Here is a 22,315-nt window from a genome sequence, read left to right as displayed (position 1 = left end):
TGCCACTTCTTTACTAGGTTATTTTTTTAAACAGCAAGTCTTAAAAAGACTTAAATGGTAGAAACTAGAATATAGTATAGCTACAGAGTATATCACAATTCTTTTTTTTTTTTTTTTTTTTTGCGGTACACGGGCCTCTCACTGTTGTGGCCTCTCCCGTTGTGGAGCACAGGCTCCGGACGCGCAGGCTTAGTGGCCATGGCTCACGGGCCCAGCCGCTCCGCGGCATGTGGGAATCTTCCCGGACCGGGGCACGAACCCGTGTCCCCTGCATCGGCAGGCGGACTCTCAACCACTGCGCCACCAGGGAAGCCCTATCACAATTCTTTAGAATATATATTTTTCAAGGATTAATATGTTATAAAGGTTTACTGTGGTCATTTTCATTTGTTGCTGGTCTGTGTGTTTGCTTTGACAGTTCTGCTCTTGCTGTCACATGAATCCTATGCAATAGTGAAGATTGCAAAATGTTCTCTATGATGGTCACAGTGGTTTCTTATGTTTGTTTCAAAAACACTAAGCTGATGAAAAAAAATGGAAATGTGCTTCTGAGGTTAGTCATTTCCCCCCCCCTTTACACTGTACAGTATAAGCAATATGGCCATTCCATGAATATTGAAAATAATTTCCTCATGGATTTCGTATCCTACTTGGGAAATTTTGAGTATGGGTGTACTTTTGCTCTGCTCAGGTGCTCACAGACTTTGTAAGGATGTAAAAAGTGGGGCACTTACTGGATTTTCTGTCCATGCCCCAGTTCAAATGAATCACATTTTGCCTCATTAGAAAGCAGATCCCTTTACTCCATTCCATTCCATCTCCATTTCAATGAGCTGTAGAAGGAAAACACCATTTCCACGACACCTGTCGTTACAGAATGAGATCATTTGCAGAGGCCGAGTGTTTCACCCACATCAGGTAGTTTTACATTAACCTGGTGTTAATAGCAAAGTTGGAAAAGGTACCTTGTGAGCGGTTCCCTGCTCAAGCTGGAGACGGAAATGTGCAGCATTGTGCCCTCTATTTTTTAAAAAATTCATTCCCCTTTAGATTAGTTGGGCATTCCAAAATTTACTTGGACTGTAGTCTTTACTGTTGATGTTTAGAAACAACTTAACAATGGCTACTTAGAAATAGCATGTTGCAGTTACCACGATTTAATTACAATTTAGTTTTTAATGACAAATAAGTAGATGAAAAGATGTAAGGTCTTAATTTGGGTAGCTCCTTATATCCAAGTAGACAGAGCAAATTCTTTATTGGTGTCAACTTCTTTCAAATATTGAAATATCTGATGGATATTTCTTTGTTAAAAAAAAGGGATTTAGGGCCTCCCTGGTGGCGCAGTGGTTGAGAGTCCGCCTGCCAATGCAGGGGATACGGGTTCGTGCCCCGGTCTGGGAGGATCCCATATGCCGCGGAGCGGCTGGGCCCGTGAGCCATGGCCGCTGGGCCTGCGCATCCGGAGCCTGTGCTCCGCAACGGGAGAGGCCACAACAGTGAGAGGCCCGCATACCGCGAAAAAAAAAAAAAAAAAAAAAGGGATTTAGGAAATACAGAAATATTGGTGAGGTTGAGGACAGCAAGAAAAGATTAAGATCTCAGTGATAATGAATACATGAAAATATAAGATCAAGAACATTTGGAGGGAGATCAAGTTTGGAGATGGGAAATAAATTTGTAGAAAATCACTGTAGGACACCAAAATTCCCAAACATTTTAACCTAAAATTATGTGTATATATTAAGTTCTTGCTAAAGAATAGAAGAGGTTAATATTTTTAGCAGGAAAGAACCCTTAATAGATTCACAAATTATACTTTTATTTATTCTTCCATTGTGAAGGATACACATTTGTTGGCTTAAGTAAGATCTCCTGCCTTATACAGTTTCACTGTGGAAAAAATAATATTGACCAAGTCTTTGATCCTGCCTGACATGAAATTGATATAGACCTAGAATTATGGAATTTTTCAGCTGGAAAGTACCTTTGGATGAGATTTAAAGGCATTAAATAACTTGTGACCTTCACCACAGTTATCATTTACAAGAAGTAACAATAAACATCATAAAGATAGAAAGTTTAAAAAAATTATACTGGACAATAACACAAACGGGGTCCTAGTTAATGAACTTGCAAGTTCTCTTTCCTACAACTGGGTAAAGCCCTTGCACAGAATTCTAAACTTTTTGAAGTGGGCAACACTTTGGAGATGACGATCTGGCTGTGCACAGAGAAGGAAACTGAGGAAAGAGAAAGGACAGTTAACAACACGAAATCTCAGAGCCACTTAGTGATAAAGCCAAGTTCAGCAGAAGAAAAGACCATAGACTTTCTGCCAATGGAGAATGAGGGCCCCTACTCAGGGAAGCAGCATTCTGCATAGACCAGGGTAGCCTCTGAGGAGGTTGGGACATACTGAAGAACTCGAACAAACCAAGCGGTGAGGAACCCAGCCCAGACCTAACCGTACTTTTTTTTTTTTTCTTTTTTGCAGTACGCGGGCCTCCCACTGCTGTGGCCTCTCCCGTTGCAGAGCACAGGCTCCGGACGCGCAGGCTCAGCGGCCATGGCTCACGGGCCCAGCCACTCCACGGCATGTGGAATCTTCCCGGACCGGGGCACGAACCGGTGTCCCCTGCATCGGCAGGCGGACTCTCAACCACTGCGCCACCAGGGAAGCCCCTTACCGTACTCTGAAAGCCTCTTTGTTAATCATCTCCTTGGTGAGAAAAACTGTTAACTTATATCAGAAACTGCCAGAGTATGATTTATAACTTGCAGTATATAAAGGAACTTAAATTAGCTGCTGGAAGCCCAGAGATAGTGTACTTAAGTGGTCAGGACCTTGGGCCCTGAATGTCAGCTGTTTGGGTTTGTCTGTAGGGTGAGAGAGAGAGGAATCACCATGCTAGTCTTTGTAAATCATGCCAAAGATTTTTGGCTTTAAAATCCTAACAGCATTGAGAAATCATTTCAAACCGAGAGTTTGAAATGGAGAAGAGTGTGTGCGAATTTGTACTTGAAAAGCATATGTGACTCCTACCACTGTCCATTACTAGTTGTGTGAATTAGATATTGATTTTGTCTGTGCCTTGGATTCTCCATCTGTAAACCAGCACTCACCTTTTACTGTTGTTATGAGGATTAAGTGAGACCATGCTTTAGTGCCTAAAACAATGCCTGGGACACGGCAAGCACTCAACGGATGACAATGGCATTCTGCTTGGTCCACATTAGGACCAAGTGGTCCTAATACGTGGGGAAAAGAAAAAGACCCAAGGGGAACATAAAAGTTAATGATAGAACAAGAAGAAGAAAGGACATTAGTTATAAGTGGGAAACTTAGAGGGGGAGATGCTCTGGGTTTTGAAACTGGACTTCAGAGAACTCTCACCTTTTATCCACAGCCCTTTGAAATACTGAGTCATCCATTAAGAGCATCCTTTGCTCTTCAGTGCTGATAAATTTTCAGCAGCTGTACTTTGAATTGGGCTGTTTGCTTGGAATGTCTAGTGCCCAGTTTATTCTCTGAACTACAAGAAGAGTAAGCATAGAACTCACGTGGAGGAAAGACTAGGTTTGGCATATGAAGCCCACTGTAACCCAGGCCCAACCTGAATCCAATTCCTACAGCCCTCTCCACCTAAAGAATGCTTAACATACTGCACTTCAGTGGCTCAACATTAAGCCGAGGCTCCCAACATGAAGCCATCAGGACCGTTCCCATCCAGCCTCTGCCTGTGTCTTCCGTGTCATCTCACACACTCTCGCAGCGACACTAAAGGACCAGTAGGTTCTGTTCTTTCTCCCTACATGAGAGCATCTTCTAACCTGTGCTTCTGCTCAGAAGGGTCCTACCCTCCCTGTTTGCCCATTCTGGCCCAGGTGACTCCTATTCCTACTTTTCTGCCCTCCCCCACCCTGGGAAGCCTTCTCTGATGCCTGTGACTGGGAAAGGTACCCCTCCCCTCATATCCTGCTCTCACAAATCACACTCCTGGTTCCTCCTGTTGGCTTTGAGTTCTTGGTATCAATGGTATTCAGTGCCTGGCTTATAGAAGTCTTTGTTAACAATTAGTGCACCCTTTGCTCCATGCCTAATGGCTTACTCTCTGTCCCTGGGCTTATTCCTCTTGTTGGGGTAAATTTCATTTTCAGAATTACTGAAACTCTTGCTCTGTATATTATGTGCCTCTTTGTATTGCTATTTATTTCACTATCTGTAAATTAGGCTTTTCCCATAAACCAAGTATTTGGAGAAAGACAGCAGCTTGTACATCTCTTTATCCCAATAACCTTAATTTAATATCTAACCCATGGGGTGCTTGGTAAATAGCGGTCAGTGATGAAGATGCTGGTTTCTGTCTTCACTCTGGTTTCTGTCCTCCAGCCACCAAATCCCACTCATCCTTAAAGTCTTCCTCTTCCACGGATATCTGCAGTGTTTACTGCTTTTATTTTTCTTTGGAACACTTAATCATTCACTATTGTTTACTTTTATTTAGCTACTCTGTATATCTCTTGTATCTCATACAAGTGTTGTTGTTTTTACCAAAATTGGGTCTGCGCCTCATATTCTTTTTTTTTTTTTTTGCGGTACGCGGGCCTCTCATTGCTGTGGCCTCTCCCGTTGCGGAGCACAGGCTCTGGACGCGCAGGCTCAGCGGCCATGGCTCATGGGCCCAGCCGCTCCGTGGCATGTGGGATCTTCCTGGACCGGGGCACGAACCCACGTCCCCTGCATCGGCAGGGGGACTCTCAACCACTGCGCCACCAGGGAAGCCCTGCGCCTCATATTCTTTTTGTAACACTTCCCTCCCCTAATATGTAAAATCTTTCTTGTTAACCTCATTACATTGAGATGAGCAGGAAAGGAAACGATTAAAAAAAAAAGGTGAATGCCTTGTGTATACATATGTTTGGGAGAATATGATGTGTGGGTCTGGTTGGTTTGGGAGTGATAATGGGCAACTAAAAGGACTTTTTATAGATCGATATCTAAGGATTAGTTGCTTAAATAATTGTTGTATTCATTATTGAAATGTTGAAGACACTTCAGAAAAGTGGAATTAAATTGGTCAAAGGTAAGAAGCATAAACCATTAGTTTGGTTAGAGAAAGCAGTGACACTTGGTGGGTGGAGCTTGGGCTTTTGCATCAATCTGTGTTCGATTCCTTGCTCCCCTATTCACTGTGGGACTCAGGCAAGTAATGCAATCACTCCAAAACTCAGCTCCTTTCCTGTATAATAGAACTGAGAGTACCTGCCACACAGGATTATTGTAACAATTAAATGAGCTAATGCATACCGAGCAGTTAATTCGAGACCTGGGACAAATTAGCTATTAATTATGATGATAAGGATGAAAGATAAGGATAAGGATGCCAGAGATTGAAGGGTAGAATTATTATTGGTTGGAAGTTAAGGATGCAGGAAGCTTTTCATGGGGCCTAAGGAAGGGTATGAATGAAACTCGAGGCAATGGGGGAAAAAAGATGAATGAAACAGTGAAGAGCTGCTCACTAAAGGAGCAAGCGCCTAGGGGGAGAAAAATTAAAGGAAAGAAGATCAAGATGTGAAAAGTTAAAAGTGGGGCTTATTAGAAAGGAGTATAAAGAGAAAAGGGAGAAGCAATGAACTACGGTATGAGAAAATATCCGAACTACCTAGAACAACATTTGCCACTCATTCAGGAAACATGGAGGGTACTCTGCCCTTGGTCAGGCAGCGCAAAAACCAGCTGATCCAGAGAGAGGTAATCCAACAAGGACAGTGAGTCACGTTGCTATGGAGACTGTGGTCAGGGAGGCAGAGAGACAGAAGAGATCTCAAAGGTTATGCAGTGGATCACCGGGCTCTGCCCTCTTAACTCCAGATCTATGATCCATGTCTATATAAATAAATATTTCTAGTCCAGCAATTTACCTACCAACACCCAAAGAAACAGCATGTGGACAACACCTCAAATTCTTCACATCCAAAACAAAGCCCATTATCATCTCTCCAAAACTCTTTGGTACCACCTCCTTCTCTGTCTTGGTTAATGGTGCCAATTCCACTAAACTCTAGGCTAGGAAAGTTTTCTTCATCTTTCATCTCTCCTTCTCTCACATGTTTTGGCATCAGGTCAATTGTCTCTGCAGTAACTCTTGCATTCATCTTCTTTTCCTCTCTCACTGCAACTGTCTTAGTCCAGGCCTGCATTTGTCTAGAACTTCAGAGCTGGGAGAGACTTCATTTAACAGAGATTCAAAGTGGTGAAGTGAGTTGCCCAAAGTCACACAGGCAGCCAGTGGGCCAGTCAGACCAGTATGACGAGCCTATGGGTCAATCAGTCTTTCTTCCAATTCCTGATGTTTGAGGTGCATAAGGATATGCGCACAGCAAAAGTGAGTTAGTAGATCTCATAGTCTCCAAGGGCAAGCTCATGGCTTTAACTTGTACCTCTCAGCAAATGACTGCCAAATCTATCCTCCATCCTAAATCTTTTCCTGAGCTTAGTTTCACATTTCCCATAGCCTGCTGGACATCTGCAATCAAAAGTCCTGCCAACACTTAAAACTCAGTATGCCTAAATGGAAATTCCTCACTTTCCTCCTTCCCACCCAGAAAGGCAGAGAGTAACGATGAATTAAAAATTGGGATGTGGATTTTTATCTCATCTCTGCCATTTACTAAGTTCACCCCATGAAGCCTCAGTTTCTTTAGTTATAAAATGGAAATAACAATAGTACTTATTTAATAGAACTACTGGGAGAAATAAGAGACCCAGTAATTATATTAAGCACTTAGCATGGTGTCCATAATGCAGTAATTGCTCAATAATATTGAGAAAAGCACACCATTATTTTCAATTCTTCTTTCTTGCTTCCCAAATCCAATCAGTTGCTGAGTCCCATGATTCTAGCCCTGAGTATCCCTTGCATTCAGCTACTCCTCTCTATTCTTACTCCAGAGAAATGAGAACCTTGGCTGATAATTTATGGACCTACAAATAATCATACCTTGACTGCCACAAAAATAACTTTCTTCTCTACCCAGTTTTTCCCTTCCCTCCTGTAGTTTTCTCTAGGAGGACTTGGGTTGCTCAGGTGGAATTTATATGGATTATATTTCATTTGAATAGCTTACCGTGTAGCACAGTAATGTCTCTGCACATGATTAAATGAGTCAGGTCAACTTTTCTGCAAGTTTTCTTCCATTGCAGCAGTAACATCCACATTTAATTTGTTCCTTATATAACACAATTTCCTGCTTTCAGCCAACAATAAATAAAAAGGAACACTGCCACAAAACACCAGTTAGCCCAACCTGCTTTGCTTTGCCCAACCCCATATTATATGTCAATTGTTTCATTATAGTTTGTTTACAGGGAAGCTGCCAGTATCTAAGATGTAAGGCATTCAGAAAATTGTTCAAACAATGGATTCGCAGTACTTAGAATCCCTGTGACTCAGTTTTCCACAAATGTGCTATTAGGGGAAATGCTCACAGATCAGCAACTGTGCACTTTTGCTGGCAGCACAGACATTGCTGATGTGCACAATTCCAAACTGCAAGCAGTTTCCCCAGTGGAAACAATGAGAACAGAATCATAGCATTAAACAGTTGGCAGGGAATTTTAGAGATAACTTAATCTACCCCTGTGTTGTGTTTTGTGTTTTGGACACAATCCTGCTTTAAACTATTTTGAACAGATAAAAATCCATGCTATTGTAATGGGTTTTCTTCAGTAACTGTCTTCAGATATCCCCACCCTCCAAATTAGGGAGTAATTCCTTCTGTTTGGAGCAGACAGTATGGTTGCCTAGCCAAGAGCCTTTGCCCACATTCTCCTATTTGGTAAAGAGCCAATTTGAAGGGGTTGCCCATCCCTTCCCTATGTGTCTCAGGGTTAAATTCTGATCAGTCTGAGCTTGCCAGTGATTGCTTTAGAAAGGGCAGGTGCCCAGTTCTGTGCAATAAAATGTAATGAGAGGCCAGTGAAAGCGAGCTTCTGGGAAAGGTTTCCTTGCTCCTAAAAGAACACTTCCAGGAAAATCAGTCCTTTTTGGCTGGGCATGATACTCAGAGCTGTGGGAACTCCCTTGCATCCATGAAGGGAGCCAGCTAAGGGCAAGGCCACATAGTGATATCGGCAGGCCAGAGATATGGAGAGACTCTGGGTCTTTGATAATATTGAGCTGCTAAATCAATGAACCTGGGGGTCAGTCTACCCCAGGATTTCTTGTTATATGAGATAGTAAATTTTCCTTATTGTTTATACATTGGTGACTATAAATTGGTGGCTTTGTTGTCCAGAATTTTGTGGGAGATGGACATTCAAATCTCCATATCCAGAGAAAAGTCATTCCAGAGAATGGAACAATATTTCATATGCAAGCATTTAGAGAAACTAATGGTATAAACAGTAGGATCTACTTTGACCAAGCGTGCCAAACTAAAATGATTTCTTTTTAAATAAAATTACTAGATAGTAAATTACATATCAGAGAAAGTCATGAAAATATTTGATTTTAGTAAACATCAGATAAAACTGCTTATAATATTTTGGTCAAAAAAATGGGAAAATATTGGGGAAAGATGCAGATGTTGAAGAAATTCAAAATGCTAAAGGAAGACAAGACATTGATTGGCAGGTCATGACATTTTAAGGGTACCATGACAGCAAATAGATAATGGTACAGGCAGGCAATCAGGAGGGAGGAGGCTGACAAGTGTCTAATACAAAAATGGTGGGGCATACTAAAAGATGGACAGTGTACTAGGAATAGGGTGCAAATGGTAATTGGAAACAAGGCAAGAGTTGGCACCACAGAAAAATTGACAGGTTACAGGCTTCCAATTTTTGTGTTGGATTTTAGGAGGAAAAAAGTTCCTGTATGGGGACTTAGGGGAAGCAGATGAAAAGGACCCAAGTTTAGGGACTTCCCCGGTGTTCCAGTGGGTAAGACTCCATGCTCCCAGTGCAGGGGGCCCGGGTTCGATCCCTGGTCAGGGAACTAGGTCTCACATGTAAGCCACAACTAAAGATCCTGTGTGCCGCAACAAAGATCCCACAATGAAGATCCAGTGCAGCCAAAATAAATAAAAACAAACAAACAAAACTCTCCAAAAATAAAAAAGAACCCAAGTTTAACTATTTTTTTAAATGGAAGTGCTCTAATCATAGGATAACAGGGGTTAAAAAGCAGCTCATCAAGACAGTAATTTAAGAATAGGCCACATGGCAGAAGCCTAGCTGTTACACCTTGGATGAGAGCCAATACTATACTAGGAGGAAACATGACCCAACTCTTAAGTTCTAGAGTTTAATTCTGGAGACCTTCAAATTCCTGGGCTTGTTCCTAGACATATGGGCAGGCCAAGCCCATAGATGGAAATTTCTATAGCCTCAGCTATAGAGAGAGTAGATATACAGAGAGAGGGAATCAGGAAGGGCCTTACCCAAACACTGTTGATTAATTAATGGATCCATATCAGTTTTGTGGAAAATCTCTTAATTATTTGTCTGAGACCTTTGTCCATGACCCTGACCTGTTCAAATATTTTTATTATGAACTTAAATGAAAACAAAGAAGATCTAAAAATGAGATTTGTGGACAACACAAAGTTGGAAAAAACTGCTAAAATTTTGGAGTCAATAATCAAAAAGTTGAGTGTAGTTGAACCTGCATCTGGTTAGTAGCTGTGACGTGGCTCTTAGCAATTTTGCAATAAAATACTTAAAAGGACAGAAAAATCTTGAAAACTCACAATGCAGTATACTGGGCTTATGTCCAAGGACTGGTTCATTGTGAGAAATTCTCAGAGGAATTTCCATGAATTACAAGACAAAGAGCAAGTAATTGAAGGAGGTCAGTGGTAGATCCCGTGTCCTCATGTGGTGAGCCACCCTGAGGCAAAGGGTTTGTCTCCCATCTGCTCTGTCGCAGAATCAGAAGCCCAAGATCAATCCCATCCAGAGACATACACAGTTCATTGCAGGTCTTTTGCTGTGTGTGTGTGTGTATTAGACTTATAGCTTTTATCCTGTCATATGGTGAGCCATTTTTCTCCACACCATTTACCAAAACAGTTTATCTTTTCCCTACTAGGTTTTGATGCCACTTCTTTCATGGATCAAAATCTTATGGTCTGTTTCTGGACTCTATATTCTATTGTCCTATTGTCTGTTCCTGTGCCACTACCAAATTGTGTTTTTAATTACCTTGGTTTTGTAATATGTCTTAATATATGGTAGGGGAATTCCCTCCCCCACTTTGTTCTTCTTTTTTTCTTGAGAAAAAAACTTTAATTTTTCTTTTTCATGTAAATTGAGCAAATACTCCCTAGCCCCCAAATTTTACTGGGCTCTTGGTGGGAATTATATTAAAATCATAGATTAGTTTGGAGAGAATTAGAACCTTTATCATGGTTAGGTTTCTCCACCTGAGCATGCCCTATATTTCCATTTATTCTTTAACTGCTTAAGTACTGTGATACTCAAACTGTGGTTCATGGATCAGCTCCGTCAGCCTCACCTGGGAGGTTTTTTTTTTTTTTTTTTTTTTTTGCTGTACGCGGGCTTCTCACTGTTGTGGCCTCTCCCGTTGCGGAGCACAGGCTCCAGACACGCAGGCTCAACGGCCATGGCTCACGGGCCCAGCCACTCCGCGGCATGTGGGATCTTCCCGGACCGGGGCACGAACCCGTGTCCCCTGCATCGGCAGGCAGACTCTCGACCACTGCGCCACCAGGGAAGCCCACCTGGGAGGTTTTGAAATGCTCACTCTTAGGCTCCACCCAAAAACTACCAAATCAAAATCTGCTTTTTAAACAAGATCACCAGGTGATTTGTATGTAATTAAAGTTAGAAAAATACTACTTTAGTAGAATTTTAAAGATTTCTCCAAGAGATTTTGTGCATATTTGTTAGGTTAATTCCTAGATTAACATGCCAACAGTTCTAAATAGTTTTTCTATTGAATCTCTTTCGAGTTTTCTGTGACTATTTATATCACCTGAAATAATGACAGTTGAGCCTCTTGACTCTCTTTTCCTTCCTATCTTTATATTTCTTTCTTTCTCTTGATTTATTTTAGTGGCCAAGTCTTCCAATATCACATGGAAAGTAAGGGTGAGAAAAGGCACCCTAGTTTTGTTCTTAGCCTTAAAGGAAATACTTCTAATATTTCATCAATAAATACTAAATTTGCTGCTGAGTTTTAGTGGATAACCTTATCAGGTTATGGGACTTCTCTATTCCTTGTTTTCTAAACAGCTTTTTCAAAAGTTTGAAATTGATTTAAACTTTATTTTCTGCATATATAAGAGAAAATCATGTGATTTTTGTCCTTTCATCCATTAACATGAATTACACTGCTATAATTTCTGTCTTTGAACTATCCTTACATTCCTGGAATAAATAATATACTGTTATAATTCACCCTTCACTCTCTCTTTTATTAGATAATGTAGAATAAAGCATGTTGCTTTTCATATTATTAAATTATAGGAGTTAAAGTGCAATTGAACTTAATTTTGCTGACTGAAAAAATAATTTGTTCTTATTTTCTGCCTCTTTAATCAAAAGAACATGGGTGAAGGCAGACACATAAAACTTCTCAGGGAGATAAATAACTCTTGTTTGTGACCTCAATAAATACTTGGAAGAAAGGAATGAATATAATTGCTATCTTTTTCCCATGGTTTTTTGGTTCAATAACCTAGATAAACTTGGAGATTGATTCATAGAGATGAATGTTCTCATGTGCTGCTATTTCCACAGTATAACAGGGCGGTTACCTTGTGGTCAAGCTCCTCCTTTCCTCTCTATATCAAAAGATGATGCTCTCGGGCTTCCCTGGTGGTGCAGTGGTTGAGAGTCCGCTTGCCGATGCAGGGGACACGGGTTCATGCCCCCGTCCGGGAAGATCTCACGTGCCGCAGAGCGGCTGGGCCCGTGAGCCATGGCCGCTGAGCCTGCGTGTCTGGAGCCTGTGCTCCGCAATGAGAGAGGCCACAACAGTGAGAGACCCGTGTACCACAAAAATAAATAATAATAAAAGAAAGATGATGCTCTTAATTTCAATTACCATCTCTGTATAGGTGTGGCACAGAAGACCCAAGACACAACTATTTGATATACTGCTCCTATAAGGTCTTTTCTCTACGGCTAAAACTTCCGATTAATAAAGTCCAGTTAAGCGTAGAGTGGACTGAGGCCTCCACACCAAAAGCCACCCCACTGCTGATGTGTAACATGCTAGGCCAGGGTTGTCTGTTCTCTTGATGCAAAATAGCTGAGCAAGGCCCTTGCAAGTCAGGCATCAGTGGGATCTTCTCTGTTGGTTGATTATAACAGTGCTTCTCCTCTCTTCCCAGTTGATGAGTGTGTGCTTTGAGCAGGAGTTCTTAATCTTTCAAGAATCCTTTGGAAGCTCTTTCCAGAAAAATGAAAAAAAGAAAAGAAACACATTATTTCTGGAAGTTCATAGCCATGGTTTAAAAGCCATGGTCTGAGTAGGGGTCTGTGGACTATAATTTAAAACCCCTGAGATAGAGCAAGCATAGAAAAAAGGCTAAAAGCATCACAGTGGAGTCGACTTTTAGTTTCAGAGAGCCACTCAAAGGATATGCTCATTTTCTTGACAGTTCCAGTTTTGTAGGTGAATAACTCAGCTAAACTGAACAGCAGCTTGCCATGGATTTTGTGTTTGCGACGTGGTAGTGTGTAAGGAGTGCAAAGTTGCACAAAATCTTATCAGGCCTTCAGGCACTTTGAGGAATAGTGCTAACAGCCAAAAACATCCATAACTTTTTGCAGATTTACTTTGGTACAGTCTTCTAGATAATAGTTATCATGGATTACTCCTGGAAGACCGGACAAAGGCCATGGCTGACACTCAGCCTTCCCAGAACTGGGCATTGATTCTAACACCAGTTTTCTAGTCATTTGTCATATCCTGGGTTATGGCCATCTTCATTCATCTGCTGATTCATATAGCCATTCATTTATAAAATATTTACTTGGCATCACCATAAATCCAACCATGCCTATTAAGGGTGAATATTCATCTTCTTCTTTGCCAGGAAGTGTACAATGAAAAAATACCCTTTGGGGTAAAAATAAGCTAAAGAGAAAGGAATATTATTTTCATTTAACTGATTTAACTGCTATAGCATGAGTCTTCATTCAGAAAGTAGACAAGTACTGCAGCAAAGCGGGGCGTGTAAGAAAAGTAGGATGAAAGGTCTGCGATTCATTTTTTATGTCTGACATGTTGTGGCGGGAAGGACAAAATAACAGTGATAAAGTGACTTTATACCTAATCCTAATCTTAGATTTTAGATATTGAGCACTTGTATAAATTTTAAACGAAGCCAAAAAATATACCAAGGGAGAAATGCACATCTTTAAATTTTTGGAGAAATAATAGAAGTGCCAAAACATATGCCCTTGATTTGATTCTAATAAATCAAATTACAATTTAATCAAATCCATTTGTTGTTTCAAAGATCTAAAATAATTAAAACCATTGAATAAAATACGCTACTATTTATAGCCTAATGATTTATACTTTTAATTAACTTCAGAATGTGTAGTTATTTTATTTGGGTTCTGAAGAGTTTTCCCACCCTGGATCTAGAATAAAAGCACTGCTAGAAACCACCGTTGAGTACATAATAGAAAATCCAGCAAGGTACAAATGTGATTTTTACTTTGATTTGGTTTTGGTTTGTATGTTTGTTTTTAAATTAAAATCACATATAATTTTTGAATTGAGATTAACTTTTTTTTTTTTCATTTTGGAAAGCTATTAGTAAAAGCTTTTTCAGGACCAAAGTATGAAGGAATCTTGAAAAGGACTGACCTTTTTTCCCTGCTCTGGAACCTTCAAGAATATAAAACTGAGATAATATACCCTCAATTAAGCTATTAATTCTACCAGTTGCTAAAATGTAATACTGTTTTTGTTGAATTTCTTCAATCATAGAAAGTACTGAACAAAAAAGTTTTTATATAAGAAAAAAAAGGGGAGATTAGAAATGATGTGTACACTAGAACAATACTACCTGTCTTTCTCTTAGACCTGCTCTATCTAATACTGTAGCCACTAGCCATAAGTGGTATTGAGCACTTGAAATGTAGTATCAGGAAGGAAAAACTTCCTCCATCCTTTAGGGTTCAGTGACTGGGGACCTGCAAGATAAACTAACAGAAGACAGATTAATAAGAGAAAAGGCACAATTTTTACTACTATTGATGCGTACAGAAGTTCACAAAAAGCAAGTGAAATTCAAAGAAGTGATTAGATTTGGGGGCTTATATACCACTTAAACAAAGGAAAGGAAGTTTGGATTTCAAGGGATAATAAATCATGGGGAAATGACTAGGAAATATATGGGGGAACTAATGGAAGATAAGTGTTATCTAGTAAGGCCTATTGATGCAAATTCATCTCTGAGTCTCCAGTGATGAGTTGCTCTTCTCTTCCTGGTGCAGGAAGAGGACCACCTTCACAAAGGAAACTGTATGCTCTGCTTTTAGGCAGATTATGGGAGGGCAGAGAATTCATCCTGCATCTGTTGATTCTCAGTTAGTCGCCTTCAGTTCAAAATCATTCTTATGCCAAAGTGGCATATTTTGGGATGGCATATCTTAATTCCCTTCAGTAGGATATCTGAGTTCAGATGTGACAAGTATAAAATACACACTAGATTTTGAAGACTTAGTATAAAGAAAAAAAGAATGTAAAATATCTCATTAATAATTTTTTATATTGATTACTGGCTGAAATGAATATTTTTAATATTTTTTATATACTGGGCTAAATGAAATGTATTATTAAGTTAATTTCATCTGTTTTTTTCTCTCTTTTTTTTAATGTGTCTACTACAACATTTACAAGTGGCATGTGGCTTGCATTATATTACTGGGAGACAGTGCTGTCCTGGACATTAAATAAATGACTCAAGTTGAGGATATATTTGGTTTTTAATAGAGTGGGCTTCATTAGCAGATGTTAGCTAATTTACTAACGTTTGTTAGAATGATAGCAATTTAAACTCAAAAATGACTTGAACAATGGGAAGACCTGCTGGCATGCTCAAAACAGTGGAAGGCATTTGTGTTATTGTGTTTGTTGTTTTAAACTTTCAGTGATATATGGGTAGTCTATTTGGGGTGACACTTTTCATGTCCACTTCAAAGACAGCCCTCTGTTCTTTAGACTGTAAGACAAGGGCAATAAATCCTGAGTTGAACTGTAGGGATGAGAGCAAGTTAAACAGAAGGAGGATCTGATGAAATGAAGTGTTATCTGAAGGGCATTCCCTGGTGGCTTGCATCCCTACAGAGAATGTGACCATTTATACAAACGTAATGTTGCAAACATCATCTCCCAGGTCACATCAACCTGAGATAGAGTGAGAAAGCAAGATAATAGTAATTAAAAGAAAAACTGTTATTTCACACAAGCCCCCATCAGCTGATTCCTGGAACTTTTCTGAGTCTTTCTCAGTGGCTCATGATGGCTGTGGGGATGGCTGTGAGTAAAACCCAAGGGGTCCTTTGGTCCCACACGTTCTCTTGGCTTCCCAATCCTGAAATGGCTCCCAATCATTTCAAGGGTATTTTGGGACCAGAGATCACTACACCTATGACCTGCCAGTCCTGCACCTGCTCCCTTGGCAGTGGGGGAGCTGATGCCACTCCTCCCAGTTGCTGCCTTCAGCCAACCATGCCAGCCTCTGTGTGCCCGGAGCCAGCAGGTGGGAGCCTCCACACTCTACAATAGCTCGCCCCTCTCCAGAGGAAACCAGGACCTTCCTAGCTTCTTTCTGTCCCTCCTTCTATGGCGAAAGTCGACCTTGGACTTAACTAGTTTGGACCTTGGCAACAGGTCTATCCCACTCTCAGCCTTTGTCTTGTGCTTATGTTTGGACAATGTTGAATTTTACCTGAAGGTTGAGAAAAACCTTTGCCCTTTTTTTTTTTTTTTTTGCGGTACGCCGGCCTATCACTGTTGTGGCCTCTCCCGTTGCGGAGCACAGGCTCCGGACGCGCAGGCTCAGCAGCCATGGCTTACAGGCCTAGCCACTCCGCGGCATGTGGGATCTTCCCGGACCGGGGCACGAACCCGTGTCCCCTGCATCGGCAGGTGGACTCTCAACCACTATGCCACCAGGGAAGCCCACCTTTGCCCTTTTTTGTTCTGGAAAATGGCTTACTGCAAGAAACCACCTTTCTCAATATCACTTAAATAAGACTCACGAAGGCGCCCCTGGCTTACCTGTGATAAGGCAAGACACAGATTCCAGATTCCCACTCTTTGCCTCATAAGTGACTGGTTGGACTGCCTGCGGCCACCAATCAGTCCGGACAAAGTGTTTGTCAACCTAGCTTTGCTTAAACTTCTCTCCTAATCCCAGGTCCCTGAACTTTGGCCCACCCTCAGCAGGAGCCAGCCTACACCCACTCCTTGAGGGTCCTCCTTAAAATAGGCTGGCCTCAGGGTGAAACCTCCTGTGACCCGCTATCCCGTCATGCCCACACCCAGTTCATCCCACTTGCCCACACCCAGTTCTTGTTTATTGCTCTCCCTATCAAAGAAAACCCCTTTCTACTCACTCTGTAGACACTTGAGGACCTTGTGATCAAGGCTTCTCCCTACGACCATAGTCCCTTTCTTCCCCTTGCAATAATCCTTCTGAACAAAGCCCTTCTTACTACATCCAGATTTGGTTTTTATTTGATGATTTTTACAGTCAGAGGGAAGGATACCTCAGAGGAGCACCAGCCTGAAGTTTCACTCCCTCCAGAAACCTGTGCTTACTTGCCTTAGTATGAGGTAAACCCTGAAGTTGAATCAATGTACTGTAATTTTTAAAAAAGGATTTTGCTATGTTTGCATATATTAAAAGGACTTTATAGATGTAACCCATCAGCAGAGGGTTAGTATCTAAGAATGGTGTAGTCAGGAAGTCCTGGGCTCTGGGAGACACGTGCCTTTCTTGAGTGTCACCTGCCAGTTGTGCAGCGGGGTGACATCACCTTCCTGAGACTTATATTCACCCCGCTACCAAACATGGTTGAGTGGCAGTACCTGGGCCAGGTTCAGCCCCAGGTTTCCTTTATGTGGTTCACACAGTATTGAAAACATTTCTTTTAATTATTTAGCACCATTTTTAAAATCAGGAGACTTCACATAAATCTACTGGCTTCTCTTGAAAAATGGGACCCAGAAACATTGTTTGCACCTCCCCATAGGGATCAAGCCCTCATAACTGGCCTGCTTTGCTCGTTGACATGACTGGCCTGTGGCCTTACATAGACTGTAGCTACGTCTTCCAAATGAATCATTTAATCAATGAGATAGTTCATTGGGAAAACAGATGTTTTCCCTACACTGTGCCAAGGAAAAACCTGATTTAATTGATTTTTACGATTAAATTGAGGGAGGTGGCTGATTGTTTTTGCAAACTCATTCATGCCCTTTATTGATTTGGTTTAAAGTTTAACCATTGAACATTAAAATGATTAATCTACCTTGAACTGACAAAGGCAAGGACAGTCACCAACTGAAAGCATCATACATAATAAGCTGTGTCACAGCTGTTTTGGATTTTTGAGTTCAGATTTCCTTGAAAATTTGTATCTGATCACTGGAATATGAAGGCTAGAGTACTAGGATTATGAATCTCTGCCTCAAGGTTAGCTCTGGACTACCAAAGCTGCCTCGACTGTTTCTTCATTCTAAGAGGGTTCAAAAGTTTTCACAGAGAACTAACTTGCTGGTTCCATTTCCCCTCCTGAAGATTTTTTAGTGGATCCAAACCTTGAAGAGGCTTCTCCCTCTTACCAGACTCCCTTGCGGTTCCCACTAAGCCTACTGTGACCAAGTACCTATTTCAAAACTCTCAAGTGGCTCTTTGTCCCCCAGGCCTTGTTGAACCCTGAAATCCAGGGTCAGTTTTAAGAATGATATGCTCAGTTAAACAGCTTAGGAAGAATACTCCCATCTTGACAGTCTACAGGCATCTCTCCCCAGGCCTTAAAACCCTTGTTTCTCAGCATGAAGTGCAGGGTGGGGTTTGGCAGAGGTCTGCCAGCCTCTCTCCAAGACTTGCAACTTCTCCCAGCCTCTGGCTTCTCTTTCACAACATGCACAATATTCTCTACTTCTGGATGCTTCCCTGGCTTCTCTTCTTTAAAAACGATGCCATTTCTTTTCCCCAGGCTAGGTCTTTGAATGCTTCTGGCATTTTCACAGACTGCTTTCTTTTTGTTTTTCCTTAAACTTTGGTTATGAAGCCAAATGTGGCAAATTTAAGCATTTCATTAGTTGTTACTAAGCTGCTTCCCTGCTTGCTTTGTAAACTCTTTCCAGGACCCAATGAAAGTTTAGTCACTTATATTAGTTTTTTGAAGTGAACTAGCACCCTCTGTAGACCAACCTTTTTATGAGTATGAGACGCCACACCTCACACAGAGTGTTAAGCTTCTAATGCCTGAGGCAAAAAAATCAGTGTCAAAATTATTCCTGAAAAATGCCTGAAATTATCAGGCAGCATAAAAACCATGAATTAGCTTCTTTTTTTTTCTCTTTTAATGTGCTGGTTGCCTCCCTTTTTCTAGAGCAGTGGAACTTCAGTGGGGGAAGGAAGATTAGGTTAAATAAAGAGATGGTCTCTTTCTCAACTCCTCTTATCTCTCCCCGCCTCCACTTACTTGGAGAAGCTCATGCAGTATATTCATTCAGCAGTGTTTATTGACTGTCTACTGAGCGTCAACGACCATTATAGTTTCTAACACCTAGAGATCCCTGCTCTCATGGAGCTTGTATTCTAACAAGGAGATAAAGAAGATTAAAGTCTAGATTTTGAAAAGAGATGCTTTTTTCCTGAGAGTGAGAAGTATTCTGAGGATAATAAAACAGGAGCATGGCTTAGAGAGTGATGGGGGCAGCCGGTTTTCAATAGTTATCCCGAGCTTCCAGGAAGAGGTGACTTTAAGCAGAGATTTGGATGAAGAAACAGGTGTATAAGCTTGATGACTGTTGCAAACAATGGGGAGGGGAGTTGATAAAACTATTCCTCAAGCACTTTAGCTACCTTGTCTCTGAACTTGGTGGTTTGAGTTTGTTTGTTTGTTTATTGAACATCTTCTTCAGGTTTGTTGAACAGCCTTTCATTTAGCTTAACACATTGTGGGTAACCATAAACAGATTGTTCTTATTTATTTTAAATTATAGGATGTAGTTAATAATTCTGAGCTATTCTTATCTGTAGGAAGTGAGACTGCAGGAGTTAAGAAACAGGAAGAGCATGCCATTTCAGGATGCACCTGCTACTTCAACCTTCGGGGTGAAACAGCAAGTCTTCCTTTCATCATCATTTGTCCCCCATCCTGGGAGCACTTCCTCAGGGTAATGTCCTGCCTTAGCCATTCTTCTCTGAGGGGACTCTTCTAGGACAGTGTAACAATGCTGTTCTGACCTTGAAGGACCCAGGGAATAGGAAAAGTAGCAACTGACTGCTGGTGGTCATTTGCAGGTCTGTTCCAAGTTGTGTCTCTCCAACAGTGAAGAATAGAACTCCCTACCAGAGTGAGAAGGAAGCTCCAGTCCCAAGGAGAGAAGTGGCAAAAGAAGAGAAGATGTTTGAGAGGGTAAGTAGAAATAAAACCATCAGAAATAAAAACATTGCCAAGTCCATCAAGAGGTCTTCTGCGATGGTACAATCCTCAAGCCCTATTCCCTGCCCCTAAGGCTGCTGTCAGACCACTCAGGGCTCTCTTAGTTTGGGATGTACCTTGCCTTAGACACCTCTTCCTATTCCACCTTATTCTTCCACCAAACATTGGCAGAGAGAACAGAGTGATTGATTGACAGTATGGGCTTTGGAATCCAAGGGTCTTGCGTTCGATTTCTGACTTTGCTGCTTACTGGATACCTGACAAAACTTTCCATGCCTTAGTGCTCTCATCTCAACAATGGGGATTAAAAACAACTTCACAGAATTTTCATGCAGACTAAATGAGTTAATTATGTACAAGGCTGAGCCAACTATTTGGCCCAGAGTGAACCTGGTAGGCTTAATAATGACCCCCAAAGATATCCAGGTCTTAATTCCTTAACTTATGAATGTTACCTGATATGGCAGAAGCATTCTGCAGATGTAATCATCTCCTCTTGAGATCGGGAGATTATCTTGGATTATCTAGGTGGGTCCTAAATGTAACCATAACTATCCCTGTATGAGGGAAACAGAAGTGTCAGATGGAAGGCAATGCAATGATGGAAGCAGAGAGAGATTTGAAGATGATATGCTACTAACTTTGAAGATAGAGGAAGTGGCTATAAGCCAATGAATGCATGGAATACAGCTAGAGAAGCTACAAAAGGCAGGGAAATAGACTTTCCCCTAGAGCCTGCAGAAGGAACCAGCCCTGCCAGCATCTTGACTTTAGCCCAATGAAACTGATTTCAGACTTCTGGACTCTAGAAATGAAAGAAAATAAAGTTTTATTAATTTAAGCCACTAAATTTGTGGTAATTTATTATAGCAGCAATAAGCAATGAGCCCAGTAAATATTTGATAAATAATAGGTATTCAATAAATGCCTATAAAAGGCAAACATGTCCCAGAGAAATATTAATAATTGTGATTTTTGAGAACTTACTATGGTCTATGTACTAAATACTTTATTCTAAGTGCTCTACATAAATTAAGCCATTTAATCCTTACAAAAACCCTGTGTTAAATACTATTATTATCCCCTTTCTAACATATGAAGAAACTGGGGCACAGAGAGCTTAAGTAATTTGGCCAAGGTTACACAGCTACAACCTTGACTGAGCTGGAATATGACCTGAAGAAGTCTAGTCCTTAAATTTCGACTCCTAATCTCTATGTCTACTGCCTCCTACATATTGTATGTTGAGCCATACCACGTGGATCCCATAAGAGAAGAGGTCATGAGGGACCAAGGGTAGGGTAGGAGGAATGAGAATTAAAACATTTGGCAGATCAAATTGGTCTCTTCAAGGGCTTGCTTCCAGGTTGAGAGTTGCTCATCGTAGTCATAAGGCAAAATGATAGACTGATGCCCAAAAAGAAATGGTTTCTGGAAAGACATGATGATAGATATCACATGACAAGTGATCAATAAATGGTTAATGAAGAAGTATGAAAAGCAATTGGGGTTAGATAGAGTATCTGAATTATGCCATGCCATGGCTCACAATTTCTTAAGGTACTTTGAAATTGCTTTTTGAATGGTCAAGTGAGAGCTTTGCAGTGGGTTGAAATTGTGTGTGACCAGAGCAAAAAGCTGCCTGTGAGATTTTTCAAGGTCTTAACTATGTCTATAAGGTGTTTTCGTTTGGGTTTTCTTCCCGCATACTTGAAAACACATTGTGTGTGAGATATTATTCTTTTTTGAGTTCCTGTCTTTCTTGGTGACATCTATATTCCAAATTACCTAGTTTGGGTCAATTTGGTAATTGATTGCTATTAATGAATAGTAAATTTCATATTATGGAATAGGCTGTCACATGCCATTTAATTACCTAAATTCATGTCTATCTATCTACCTATCTATCTATCTATCTATGCGCAAGTCCTCAGCTCTGCTAAGAAGTGACTTGTATTCCTGATTTCGATGTTCTGGTTTTCTGGAGGCCTTTAATGAGCATATTTGTTCAATATTTGTAGTTTTTCAGGAGCAGAACAACGTAAAATTCTGGCTTTACAGATTAAGAACCTTGATTATTTGTAAGTAGACCATCTTAAATATAATTTATGAATGTATGAGAAATACAAATTGATGACAGGCTTCTCAGCTAAAGTCAACACTTCTCACTCTCTCTTGCAGCTGGCTGTGGCTATGTGGCTAGTTTCTTGCTAATGGGATGTGAATAAGTGTTGTATGCCGTTTCCAGATCATGCGCTTAAAAGGCATTCCCTTGGGACTGGACTCAGTTTACACAACTATGCAGATTCACCTATCCTCCCACTTGCTATTTACCCTACTTCTGATGTGTTTCATTCCTGTGGCTGTCAGTGCCCATTTCTCATTTTCTAAGACCAATGGTTGCTTCAACCTCCCAGGCTCTGTTGTCTCCGCTTCCTCAGCGGCTGCTTGAAGGGGGAGTAATACAACTCAGAAATATAGGGGAGTGTTAACACCCCACTAGATGAACCTGACCAGTGAGAGACAAAAAATCAGAAATTGCCGCCAGGTAAATTGCTCGCCTCTCCTACCCCTGACAGACTGTTCTAAGACCTTAGCTACATTGCCTTCATCTGGTAGCTTACTAGAAAT

General features: G+C 40.9%; 1 protein-coding gene across 3 annotated transcripts in view; it reads left to right on the top strand.

Annotated features, from left to right (window-relative positions):
• EEA1 (early endosome antigen 1) overlaps window positions 1-22,315 on the top strand; it is a 525,485-nt gene that overhangs the window by 307,847 nt on the left and 195,323 nt on the right. For all 3 annotated transcript variants that reach the window (XM_082635349.1, XM_082635350.1, XM_082635351.1), the window contains 2 exons: window positions 19,279-19,415; window positions 19,543-19,657. In XM_082635349.1, the coding sequence (XP_082491475.1) occupies window positions 19,279-19,415; window positions 19,543-19,657 (252 nt within the window). The remainder of the gene's footprint in view (window positions 1-19,278; window positions 19,416-19,542; window positions 19,658-22,315) is intronic.

This window comes from Mesoplodon mirus (genome assembly GCF_964341445.2).
Source record: "Mesoplodon mirus genome assembly, chromosome: 11".
Classification (NCBI taxonomy): domain Eukaryota; kingdom Metazoa; phylum Chordata; class Mammalia; order Artiodactyla; family Ziphiidae; genus Mesoplodon; species Mesoplodon mirus.
This window is presented reverse-complemented; position numbering and strand designations above follow the sequence as displayed.